General features: G+C 44.7%; 1 protein-coding gene across 17 annotated transcripts; it reads right to left on the bottom strand.

The window, feature by feature from the left end:
- Positions 1–2,573: 2,573 nt before the first annotated feature.
- On the bottom strand, positions 2,574–11,166 carry Zpbp2 (zona pellucida binding protein 2). 17 transcript variants are annotated; one of them, XM_063269539.1, is made up of 8 exons: positions 10,914–11,154; positions 10,655–10,789; positions 9,619–9,744; positions 8,242–8,403; positions 7,501–7,719; positions 6,537–6,619; positions 3,543–3,723; positions 2,574–3,020 (listed from the first exon to the last, which is right to left on the bottom strand). In XM_063269539.1, exons 1-8 carry the CDS (start codon positions 10,960–10,962, stop codon positions 2,926–2,928), a joined length of 1,050 nt encoding a protein of 349 aa, XP_063125609.1. In that variant the 5' UTR covers positions 10,963–11,154; the 3' UTR covers positions 2,574–2,925. The 17 variants fall into 17 exon arrangements, with proteins under 17 accessions (XP_063125609.1, XP_063125612.1, XP_006247447.1 ...); XM_063269542.1 differs by having other exon boundaries at positions 9,619–9,964; positions 10,724–10,789; positions 10,914–11,149; XM_006247385.5 differs by having other exon boundaries at positions 10,724–10,789; positions 11,078–11,141.
- Between the last annotated feature and the right edge of the window lie 1,152 nt (positions 11,167–12,318).

The following is a 12,318-nucleotide window of genomic DNA, read 5'->3' as shown; positions in this document are numbered from 1 at the left end:
TTTTAGATCTCTCTCTCTCATGCATACACACAGGCACACACAGGCACATGCACAGGCACACACATAAACACACACAGACACAGACACACAGGCACATACATAGGCACACACATATGGGTACACACATATGGGTACACACACAGGCGCACATAGACATAGACACACACACACACACACACACACACACACACACACAGTGTCTCACGAAGCACAGGCTGTCCTTGACCTCCTCCCTGGGTGCTGGGATTACTGTGGAGTGGTTGTAAATCTATCCTATCTGTCTGTCAATATGGAAATGACAGCCACCAGAGCAAGGCCTTGAATAGCAACTTTGGAATTTGACCCTTTGTGACTTCACTTCGGTGACTGCTCTTTATTAACTGCTTTTTAATTTTTGTCTGGTTCCAGGAATTGAATCTAGAGCCTGGTACATAAAAGGCTGGCACCGGCTTTCTGTCACTGACCTGCACTGAGCTGGCACTTCTTTCCTAATTGCCTCCCCAAGAAATTATAATACAAAGTAACTCTGGATTATTTACAAGGGAAAAGTACAAGGCTTATCTAATCTAACAATAAGCTAATTAGTTACCATGACTACTGCTAGTTAGTAGCTGTAGCTAGTTACCATGACTACTGCTAGTTAGTAGCTGTAGCTAATTAGTTACCATGACTACTGCAAGTTAGTAGCTGTTGCATTTTGTTAACCTCATTTTACAAACTGTAAACCAGTAGGTGTCAACAACTCATCAAAGCTTGACTAAGTCTGCTTGGCACTGAGAAAGCCAGGGCCATTTGAAGCCCTGCATGCACCTCTCTTCCTTTCTTCCTTGACTCTAAAATGATACCTAGAAACAAAAGAAGGAAAAGTACCCCTGTCCTGAGCTAAACTAAGTGGCAGCCCCGTAAATACAGGGGCAGAGAGCCGCGTCTATCCGTGCAGCATGGGTAAAAGGCAGTTGCCAGGACACAGTGGAATGGAGGCGTTACTTTTTTTCGGCCACAGGTAGTCTCCGTGGTAGAGTACTTGTTAGTATCTGTGAGGCCTTGGGTTCCATCCCTAGTGGTGCCAAACGAAACCACTGTAACTCAAACCAAAACAGGCCAAACAGACAAGCAAACCAACAGTGAGGCAAAACAAGCGCCCAGATTTCCAAAACCCATAATGCTATTGTGTCTCGGGAAAGATAATGTGTTAAGAATTTATACACAATGACAAGCAAGGGTTTATTCAAACACACATTTGGGTATTCCTTTTGGGTGACAGTCTCACTGTAGCACAGGCTTGCTGGGAACTCCCTGCCTTGAACTTAGGATGACTTCTGAATTAATGCATCACAGTAACAGGCTAACGGACAATTCTACGATCGGGTCAGCAAGTGCAGGGTCACTAACATAATGCTGAAGAAAGTTCTTCAAGTCAGATACCCATGAGACAAGACAGCATGGTACTGACTGAAGAACAGACAAGTGGACGGTGGATTCACTGATATTAAAACTGCTCCGTGAGACACTGGGAAGGGAATGAGGCACAAACCCCAGGAAGAGTGGACATCTTTGTAGAGGTGTCTAAAATTCTGAACCAGAACATACAAGGAACTCCTAGATCTCACCAGGAAGACAGACAATCCAATTAAAACTGGCAAAAAGATCTGGACACCACAGAATGACTAAGGAACACAAGCAGAGCGAGCAACCCCCGGAGAAGACGCTTAGCATCCGATGGCTAGAGGGATTTGGATTAAAACAAAAAGGAACCCCTCACTCCATTAGAGTAGTCAGCCCTCACCCCCAAACCCACAGTACTGAACGCTGGTGAGGAGAAGGAACGAGGCCATGAGATGGTAAGCTACTTTGGTTTGTCTCTTACAAAACTAGACAGTCACCATCTCAGCCACCAACCGTGCTCCTCAGTGTTAACTCGGCCGAGCAGAGAACTGCGTCCACACAGACTTGCGCACTCATGTTCGTGGCGGCTTTGTCCACACCCTGGAAAGCTCTCCGCAGGAAAAATAAGCCATGAAGTCACGAGAAGACACAAAGGGACCCGAGACGCGGAGCGCCGACCGAAGAGAAGCCGGTCTGAAGGGTCACGCATCGTATAATCCCAACTACACGGCACTTAAGGGAAGACAAGAAGAAGGTGAACAGGAGTTGCCAGAGACTCAGGACGGAGGGAGGGGTGGAGAGAGGAGCAGGTGAAGCATGGTGGGTTTCCAGGGCGGTGATACCATTTTGTGTGAAGCCAAAAGGGTGAACACATTACCATGCATTTAATTATAATTTCCAAAGTCCTGTGGTTCTTGGAGAGATGGTTCAGTGGGTAAGAACACTGGCTGTTCTCCCAGAGGACCTGGGTTCAATTCCCAGCTCCCACACAATGATTCACAACCTTCTCTAAATCCAATTCTGGGGGAATCCGATGCCTTCTTTTGATCTCTGAAGGTTCTAAGCGTGCATGTGGTGCACAGACACACATGCTGGCAAAATAACCATACATAGAAAATACATCTAAGAAACAGATTAACGGGGGTATCATATATGTCTTGATAGAAGCCATTTCAAACAAATTAATATACGGAAAATAGAAAATTTTTTATTATAGTATACTTTGCTACTCTTTTTGACCTTAATATCAAGTACAAAGCATGTTTCAGTTTGTAGAAAACAGAACATATCCATTTAGAGCGTCGACTAACACTTGAACTCCCCCTTGTACACCGAGGCACTGAGGTAAAGGCCTTCTCAGAACCTACTGTTGGTTGTCCACGGCAACTGCTTTCTGCTGTTTCTAGAATGCGTACTTCCGGAGCTTTGCTCTTACGGATCTTCCTTTACAGAGGCATCTACGATGCTCTCCGATGCGAGCGGATCTTTGCCTCCACCTTCAGAGGCAAACAACCATGCGTTCGCCTCTGTTCTTGGCGTTTATGGGCAAGCTTTGGCTCCGTAGACATGGGCAGAAACACAGGTCTGACAGGTGACATCCATATCGGGACTGAACGTTCCAGGACTACAGACCACTGCAAGGGAAGCGCAGGCTGTCGGTCAATAGTTTGTAGACACCTCGTGTCAGCAATACAAAATGTCTTCAGTGTTAACACCGTTTCTATACCGGCTACCCAGCCCATTAAGTTGTAAAGAGGCCTCAAACATTATAATGTGAAAACAGGAGAGCTAGACGACTAGATTTTCCTTTCTGTCAGCGTTTGCAAGACCTTCTCCACGCTTCGTTTCTAAGTGCCTGTCTGCAGTTTCTACCCTCTGCTCCCTAGCCCCGTCTCCCAGGCAGAACCATTCTGCTCTCCTGCACAGAACAGTATCCTGTGTCAGAACACTCTGGAAGGGTTTTGTAATACAAGAGTGACCAGTGTGGAGAATAGACATTAGGGTGATTGTATGTAGAAATTTGGCCTTCCAGGTTTGTTTTTTTTTTTTTTTTTTTTTTTTTTTACTTCTCTGTTCTGTGGAAGAATCGACGAAGAGATTCAGCTCAATAGACTCTGGGGTGTACGGACACTTGGGTATTTGTATGGTTTAATTACCGCAACAGCTAGCACAGTTGCTGTGTAGACCTTCGTTTTTCCCAAAGCCTGGCCGACAGTTGTCTATGCGAGTTACTTGGAAACTGTGGTCCACGAAGTGCATAGCTGGGACAGTTATATTAAAGTGGTGGTGCAGGATGTAAGCTTGGCTCCGAAAAAACTCTTCTATCCGATCTCGTGCCTATGGTTTGGATGCACCAGAGGAAAATTATCATTACCAAATCCAACCGTCAAAATCCTTCTCATGATACACAGGCCGTAAAACCCAGGAGAACTATTTTTTGCTCATTAGAGCAAGATGCCATTAGAGGAAGCCTTTAAGATCTATGTTAAAGCCTAAAATTAGTATCTTTGGCTTTACTAATTATTGTTAATTTACACAGGGAGTGACTAAGGAAAAGTTATAAAAACTTGTTGTGGGGGGGTGGGGGGGTGCCTGGAGAGATGGCTCAGCGTTTAAGAGCACCGACTGCTCTTCCAGAGGTTCTGAGTTCCATTCCCAGCAACCACATGGTGACTCACAACCATCTGTGATGGGATCCAATGCTCGTACAGTGTACTCATATACATAAAGTAATTTTTAAAAAACCTTGTTTGTGTGTGTGTGTGTGTGGGGGGGGCAATGGATGGCTCAGTTGGCCAAAAACTTTCCTTGCTTGTAATCTCAGGGCTGGGAAGGTAGAGACAGAAGGATTCCTGTGGCTTTGCTGGTCAGATAGCCAAGTCTCATCAGGCAGAGACCCTGTCTCCAAGGAGGAGACGGTGGTCCCGAGGCTGGTATCTGAGGTTGTACTGCAGCCTAATACACTCCCATGTGTGCACACTCACGAGCATGCACACACACACACATGGATAAAAGCTACCTCTGAATTGTCTGCCTTTTTCATAGACTAAACATGATCTCTCACTCCCCATGGTTATTTTTTTTAAAGATTTTATTTATTTATTTTATGTATATGAGTACACTACTGTAACTGTTTTCAGACACACCAGAAGAGGGCATCAGATGGTTGTGAGCCACCATGTGGTTGCTGGGAACCGAACTCAGGACCTCTGGAAGAGCAGTTGGTGCGCTTAACCGCTGAGCCATCTCTCTAGCTCCCCCCATCCCTCCAGTTTTTAAAAAGGAAAAAAAAAAAGCACCAACAAAACCCCCAAAACAAAAAAAGAGGCAAGATGCTGGAGAGGTGGCTCAGCGGTAAAGAGCACTGGCTGCTCTTCCAGAGGACCTGGGCTCAATTCCCAGCACCCACACGGCAGCCCACAACTGTTTGTAACTCCAGTTCCAGGGGGTCGATCACATGCCTTATCCTGGCCTCCTCAGGCAGTAGGCAAGCATGCGGCACACAGATACACATGCAGGCAAACACACACACACACACACACACACACACACACACACACACACACACACACACACACACAGAGAGAGAGAGAGAACACATAAATGAAAAAGAGCCCAGTAAAATAGAAATCAAAGCTTTAGTCAGCATTACAAACTGACTATGTGAGCCTGGCTTAGGGACAAACTGTAACACTGCCTAAGCCCAACTGAGTACTTCTTATAAACCGCACAAAACGTTATAGGCACGGACTAGGGAGCAAGACGGGAGAGTAGAGACATTTCCTGCCCATGCTCTCAGCTCTGGAACGCCTGGCAGAACAACTGCCACACTTCCTATAGATGCGACTCGGATAGAACCACAGCTTTAACCTGTGGTAACCTGACTGTGAGGTTTTTCTTCAGGCCACTGCTTGACCATTTAGAAAATGAAGCTAGGCCGTGGTGGCTCACGGCTTTGCTCCCAGCACTCTGGAGGTAGAGGCCAGCCTGCTCTACCGAGCTAGAGTTCTAGGACAGAGCTACACAGAGAAGTCCTGTGTAAAACTACCCAAATAAAACTAACTAACTAACTAACTAACTAACTAACTAACCAGCTAACTAACTAACTAACCGACAGGGGATCCCCTTTTCTGTTATAAATGAAATATACAACAGGAGCCTGGGAGCTATCTGATATGCCAGAGGTACGATTAGAGCAACAACTTCCATTCAAAAGACCGAAGTGGACGGTGAAATGGCTCCGGCGGTGAGGGTGCTTGCCGCCAAGCCAGATGTCCTGAGCTCCATCCTGAGGTCCACTGGAAGGAGAGAACTGACTCCTAGAGCTTGTCAAGGATCTCTCTCTCTGTGCTGTAACTATTTCTCCATAATAAAAACGTCAGGGGGAGGGGCTGGAGAGATGGCTCAGTGGTTAAGAGCACCGATTGCTCTTCCTGAGGTCCTGAGTTCAAATCCCAGCAACCACATGGTGGCTCACAACCATCTGTAATGAGATCTGATGCCCTCTTCTGGTGTGTCTGAAGGCAGCTACAGTGTACTCATATACAATAAAATAAAATCTTTAAACAAAACAAAACAAAACAAAACATCAGGGGGCTGTCAGGATGGCTCAGTGGTAAAGGCATCCGCTGAGAAACCAGATGACTGGATTTGACTCCAGGAACCCATACAGAGGAAGGAGAGAGCCGATTCCTGCCAGCGGTCTTCAAATGTTAGCATGTGTTCTTTAGCATGTAAGTGTGACGTACGCACACAAAAACATAATTTAAAAAATTTAGAAGAAATAAATGTAAATTATTCCTTAAGAAACTAGAGTAATATTTTGATATATATAGAGTGTGTGTGTTTGTGTGTTTGTGTGTGTGCGCACATATGTATGTGCATACACACCATGGTTTGTACATGTAGGTCAGAATTTCTCTGGGGGGGGGGTTGGCTCACTGGTTAAGAGCACTGACTGCTCTTCAACAGGTCCTGAGTTCAATTCCCAGCAACCACATGGTGGCTCATGATAGGTTTTCATGTAGGTCAGGCTGGCTTTGAACTCATTGTGGACCTGAAGATTACCTTGGACTACTATCAACTGGATAAATTGTTTACCGAAAGCTCTGTGGGTTCCCCCAGCACTTTCCCCTCGCTGTGGAGCTCACCTTGAGGATGTTATGATTGGTGACGTCCTCACAGTCCATAGAGCTATTGCACATACTTTTCCAGCCGGGTGCAAAAGGATTCACTGGAGAGGAAACATGACAGGTACACACCAGCTTCTAAAAAGTGCCAGGCACTTCAGTAAAGCCCCGGACGCTTTGGTTGGGATGCAGTCAGACACCCGTTTAACCCAGCTATCTAAACAGAATGGTGAAGCCAGGCGTACAGTTTGAGTGACACGTGCACTGTGACTTTACTCCATCTGGGGGCTAATGGAAGTAAATACGAGACTTGAGAACAGAAATACACTGCGTCTGGTTACTTCCTCGATAATCCCTCAAATACAGAAACAATAAAACATCTCTCCTTCAGGGACTAAGCCACTACCCAAAGACTATACATGGACTGACCCTGGACTCTGACCTCATAGGTAGCAATGAATAGCCTAGTAAGAGCACCAGTGGAAGGGGAAGCCCTGGGTCCTGCTAAGGCTGAACCCCCAGTGAACTAGATTGTTGGGGGGAGGGCGGCAATGGGGGGAGGATGGGGAGGGGAACACCCATAAAGAAGGGGAGGGGGAGGAGCTAGGGGGATGTTGGCCCGGAAACCGGGAAAGGGAATAACATTCGAAATGTAAATAAGAAGTACTCGTTAATAAAAAAAAAAAAAAAACCAAAACAAAATATCGCTCCTAAAATTCTAGAAGAAATTGTAAGCAGAAACTGAGCTGCACTGTTAGAATTTATATCTGTAAAATGATATTGACTTTAAATAATAAACAATATATTATATTTGGAGGTATGCTGACTTAAAAACCACATCCAGGCAATAGTATATTCCAGCGCTTAGCAAACATTTCCAACTTACTGTGTAGGAATTATCTCACGGTTACATGGCAATGAATTTTATAATTTATTATGGTTTTGAATTAAAGCCACAAAAATGAACATTGTAAAGTTGTTTCACCTTGAAAGGCTACGAATAGCTCGTACACGAAGTCCCTCTCTGGGATTTTAACAGAATGGCACTTATAAGATGGTTCTATGACATGGCACAACAAATCAGAGATTAAATTATCCAAGATTTTCTTCAGCAGTCTAAAGAGCAGGTCATTATATCTTCCTACACAAGATTTTGTGGTAAAACGCACAGCCATGCGATAAGAATAATCAGGTTCCCGGTAGGCTTTAGAGAAAGATGGGAATAAAAAACGGTTGCGTTTTGCATTAATTTCTGCTGCTTTAAAAAAAAAAACATGTAACATTCAACATCAATAATCTTGCAAACCAGTTTCAAAATTGTACTCATCTAGTAAAACATTCCATTGGTCTGTTTACACAATACATGTAACTAATAATTTTAATTAAAAAAAAAACCCTCATCATTGTCATTAGACGTCTATCTACTTAGGAGAAATGGCTACGGTGTGGTAGCAATTTAGGTTAATAGTGCCAAAAAGTCATTGGGGCTGAAGAGATGGCACAGTGGTTAAGAGTTGTGGTTTCAGGGTCCTCCATGGATGGCTCACGGGAGCTCCATCTCCAGGTATCAGACGCCCTCTGCTGGCCTCTGCTGGCACCTGCACTCACAAGCGCATGCATACACACAGACATATAATAAAGTAAATCTTAAAATGTAAGGATGTTTTTGGGGCACTGGGAAGATGGCTCATGGACTTATATTATTTTTATGTAAATATATTATTACCAAAGACCAGAAAGTCATATTTCTTCTTTAGTGAAGTTTCTTCTTGGGTTTCTGCTTTGACAATTTTATAGGAAAGAGTACATGAGTAATGTCCAGATAATGACTCCATAAAATCCTTCAGTACCAGTTCTCCTATGTTTGTTATATTTATTTGGCTACTCCCTAGTCAGAAAGAGGAAATCACTTGGTTATTCAACAGGTAACTTAAACACTACTCAGTAAACTCGGCTACAAATATATGCCAAAAAATTCAAAATTAATACACTATCTGAACCTTGGGAACCCAACAATAACTTTTTTAAGACAGGGTCTCACTGTGCATCCCTGGCTAGCTTAGAACTTGCTATTTAGGCCAGGCTGGCCTTGAACTCACAGAGATCTGTCTGCCTCTGCCTTCTGAGTGCTGAAATTAAAGACAGGTAGTACCATGCCCAACAGCCCAGGGGAAAAAAAACCTTAATTGTCATTCTACTCTATGAGAAAGCTATATGAGCCAGGTACACTTGTGAAATTGATGTTGATTTTCTTTATTTTTGGCATCTAGTTTTGACTGATTTATACCATTAATTTATATATATTTATGAATATTTATGTCTATTTAAATAAATTTATATTATATATATACATGAGACACAAATTAACGATGCTGATATCCCAGGGTACTGTTCTAACATAGACATTACATATTGAATATCCCACATTACTGGTGTTTCATGGGTAAACTTTAGTCCTTATGAAAAATTTTAAATAGGGCCCCAAAATAACTGCTTCAGGGTAACAGGATAGCACCAGGGAAAACTGCTTGAGAGGGAAACCCTGGATTCAGTCCCAAAAACTGGGAAACAAAAGCAACAAAAAACTATCTTTTTGGTTAGCCCAGGTCACCTTCAAACTTGTAATCCTCCTGCCTCAACCCTTTGAGCGTTGTGCTCACAGGGCCGATGGCATCCTTTGTGTGTCTGCTTTAGTTTTTGCATAGGAAGAACTTAAGTCACCGGTCAAGAAAAATTACAGTTTGTCTAAGTATTGAGAAAATTTAATTGCAGTTAAAATTAAATTTATTGGGGATGGAGAGATTGCCCAGTGTTTAAGAGTACTTGTTGCTCTTGCAGAGGATCGGGGTTCAAGTCCTAGCACCAACAAGGTGGTTTACTACCAGTAGCAATTCCAGTTCCGTGGGATCGCACAGCCTCTTCTGACCTCTGTGGGCATTGGACAAGCATGTGGCACACATACATGCATGCATGCAAAATGCTCATGTACAAAAATAAAATACATTTAATAGAATTTTTAAATTAAATTTGTTTTCAATAATGGCAGTGCTTTTTAAAAGAAAAACCAACGTTCACACCATTAAGATATATTTAAATTATTTACCTGTTAATGTGTTTTCATTCGGCCCAATCCATAAGTAGATGGGATCCACGGTTTCTTTGCTAGCACGATCAATATCCATACAAACAAGGACAGGGCTAGTCTGATGTAACTTTACGTATATTTTTACTGTGACAACATAAAATTCTGCATAATTACATTGTTTGGCAAAATAAAGGCGCACTCCTAGACAACGATACCAATTAGTTCTTTCTGGATCTCGGTACTTAAAAAGTCTTCAGAACGTGTTGGATGCTAGCTGTCATTTAGAAGGAAGTCCTTTTTGCTCCCCATAGTAAGCCTTTAAACTGCACTTTGTCGGCAATATTTTTCTTTATTCTGTGGCAGTCTAGAAAAATGTAGGTTGAGTTCCTTTTAATGCACACATTAATAAATAGCACCGATGAGGAGCTATTGAAGGGGTCGTGGAATTAATGTGCACAGGATGCGAGCTTGACTGACAAACTATTTCAAAACGTAATACTTGGTGTTTCGTGTAAGCTTCCTGTTGTCCTGTGCAGTGCTTACTAGAATGGTGCACTGCAGCGATCTGCAGTGACTCAATCGGATAGTGCATCGTCTCACAAGATATTTATTATAAGGCCTAATCATTGCCAGTATCGAACGCTATTAAAGCCTATCGTACACTTTGGCAGTGTAGTGGTGTTGTTGGTAAGGGAAAGGCCTTAGATGTGGAGATGTTCTAAACGGAACGCAATGAAGTGGCTCAAAGTTATTTCAAAATTGGACCACTACTTTTTCCTGAGCGTAGGAAAAGTACAGAGAGTAACACTGGAGCTGAAGCTAATGAGTAGGATTGGTTAATACAAGAGGGAGTGGGAGAGCCTTCCAGAGGGACGACCACCCCACTAAGTGGCTTCACCTATTACAAAGCAGAAGTATTTGAAAGAGAGACGTGGTATCAGCGCAGTAGATCTGTGGTGAATACTGGAACACAAGACTAGCTTTGAGGGCGATGATGTAAACTTCCCGAACTGCAGAGCACAGATGCACTCCTGCCTAGCTCCCTTTTCCCTACCTGAAGAACCTAAGCAGGGGCATCCCCAGCTCTTGGGACAGGCCTTGCGTGAGAAGAGGCACGTATTACCTGGGTGCCCTACCGTGCCGTAAACAAAGCCTTCGTTACTGAATAAGGAAGAACGTGCCGATCCAACTGCGGAGGAAAGAAAACCTCTGACTTACTAGTGTTTGGAGGACCCAGGGTTCAGGGAAGGACAGGGAGGGGCGGGAGGCGAAGAAGGCGGGGCGGGGGGCGGAGCCTGCGGGCCAAGCCCCACCTCCTGCGAGAGACCAGAGCACCGCGGAGAGTAGGGCCCACGCGAGCATCACGGCTCAGGCACTAGCGGCAACAGCTGGGCTCCCTCCTACCTCAGGCCAGGCCCAACGCCTCCCCATCGCTCCTCTACAGAGCGAAGCAAACCGCCGAGGGCATTTCCCCTACCGGTCCCAGTCTACCACGGGGGCGGCTGTGCCCGAGAGCGCCTGCGAGTTCCGGCTCGGCACGAGGGGCGGGGCAAGCGCTCGCGGATGGAGGGCCCCGCCTCTTGGCGCAGGCGCAGTTGTGGAGCGCTACACCCTCCGTGTCTTTCGCACCTCGCCTTGGGTACCTTGTTCCTGAGCTTTAGCTCTAGTAGGCCTGGTGGTGTCAAGAGAAGAGTAAAGGAAATGAACTCAAGACTTCCGGCGACTTCCTCAGACTCGGGGCTAAAGGAACTGACGAGAGAACACAGTGGATCCCAAGGAGCAGCCCGGGGATGCCATAGTTTGGGACTCTGCAGAAGGGAGAGAAGTTTGTGAGAATTTCCTAAAAGCGAGGACTCATCTCGGGGAACCCCCTATTCTGACATGATGCTAGCGTTGCTGGATCTGTCAAAACGTCACATCTAGTTTTTACCTAATTGCATTCTTCTGGCACGCAAAACCAAGACCTCGAAGAGCCCTCCGTGCCTCAGAAGGGTGCCCTCAGACCTTCCCACGTGGAGGAAGGCTAAACCTTTATTTTTCAGCTTAGAGTGTGAGATGATGTAAGGGACACCCCCTCATGCAAATTTATTCGGAAGTAACTTTGTTTTAGAAAACGGGCCCCATCGAAAGGCAAGAGTGTATGATCTTCTCCTCAGCTGATGTGAGATAAGTCACTCTCAGGGAGCTCCAAAATAGTCTTTCAAAGTTCTTCTGAACCCCTTGCTGGGGACCAAATCCAGGACCTTTACTGAATTGAATCGTTAACCCCGTCATGCGTGGTCCCGTCTTGACTACTATTTTAGGTGACCTGAAAGGCCCTATGTGTTGTTTATCTCTTAGCAGTAGAACACCACTCTCAGTAGTGGTTTTGAGTAGGTTGGTTAAGTAGAGAGCCCAAGGTTCAGATAGGGTGCAGAATGGTTATTTGGGGGTGAGATCAGGAGTTTTCAGTTTTATTTCCTTTGAGCCGAGTCAGTATTTGGACTGTCTCAGATGGTCCAGGAGCGACCTTTGTCAGTAATTTCATTTTTAGTCACTGTTAATTTTATCTATATAGCACAAGCATGAAATGGGTTCCAATGAGTCAGATCCAACCCATGTCAGTTACTACGTCTAGACTCATGGGTTAGCCTCAACTGTTGAAAATGTGTATGGGTGTTTTGCTTGCATTTCTGTCAGTGCACCTCAGGCATGCACTTCCCACAGAGACCAGAAGAG

This window comes from Rattus norvegicus, chromosome 10 (assembly GCF_036323735.1).
Source record: "Rattus norvegicus strain BN/NHsdMcwi chromosome 10, GRCr8, whole genome shotgun sequence".
Classification (NCBI taxonomy): domain Eukaryota; kingdom Metazoa; phylum Chordata; class Mammalia; order Rodentia; family Muridae; genus Rattus; species Rattus norvegicus.
This window is presented reverse-complemented; position numbering and strand designations above follow the sequence as displayed.

Excerpts from the sequence above, each read along its gene's own strand:
- Zpbp2 (XM_063269539.1), bottom strand. The coding sequence starts at position 10,962 with ATGCTCGCGTGGGCCCTACTCTCCGCGGTGCTCTGGTCTCTCGCAGGA. Across the intron at positions 6,620-7,500 it reads GCTATTCGTAGCCTTTCAAG|TGAATCCTTTTGCACCCGGC; the intron begins GTGAAACAACTT and ends TTTCCTCTCCAG. Across the intron at positions 3,021-3,542 it reads CAACTGTGCTAGCTGTTGCG|TGGTCTGTAGTCCTGGAACG; the intron begins GTAATTAAACCA and ends CTTCCCTTGCAG.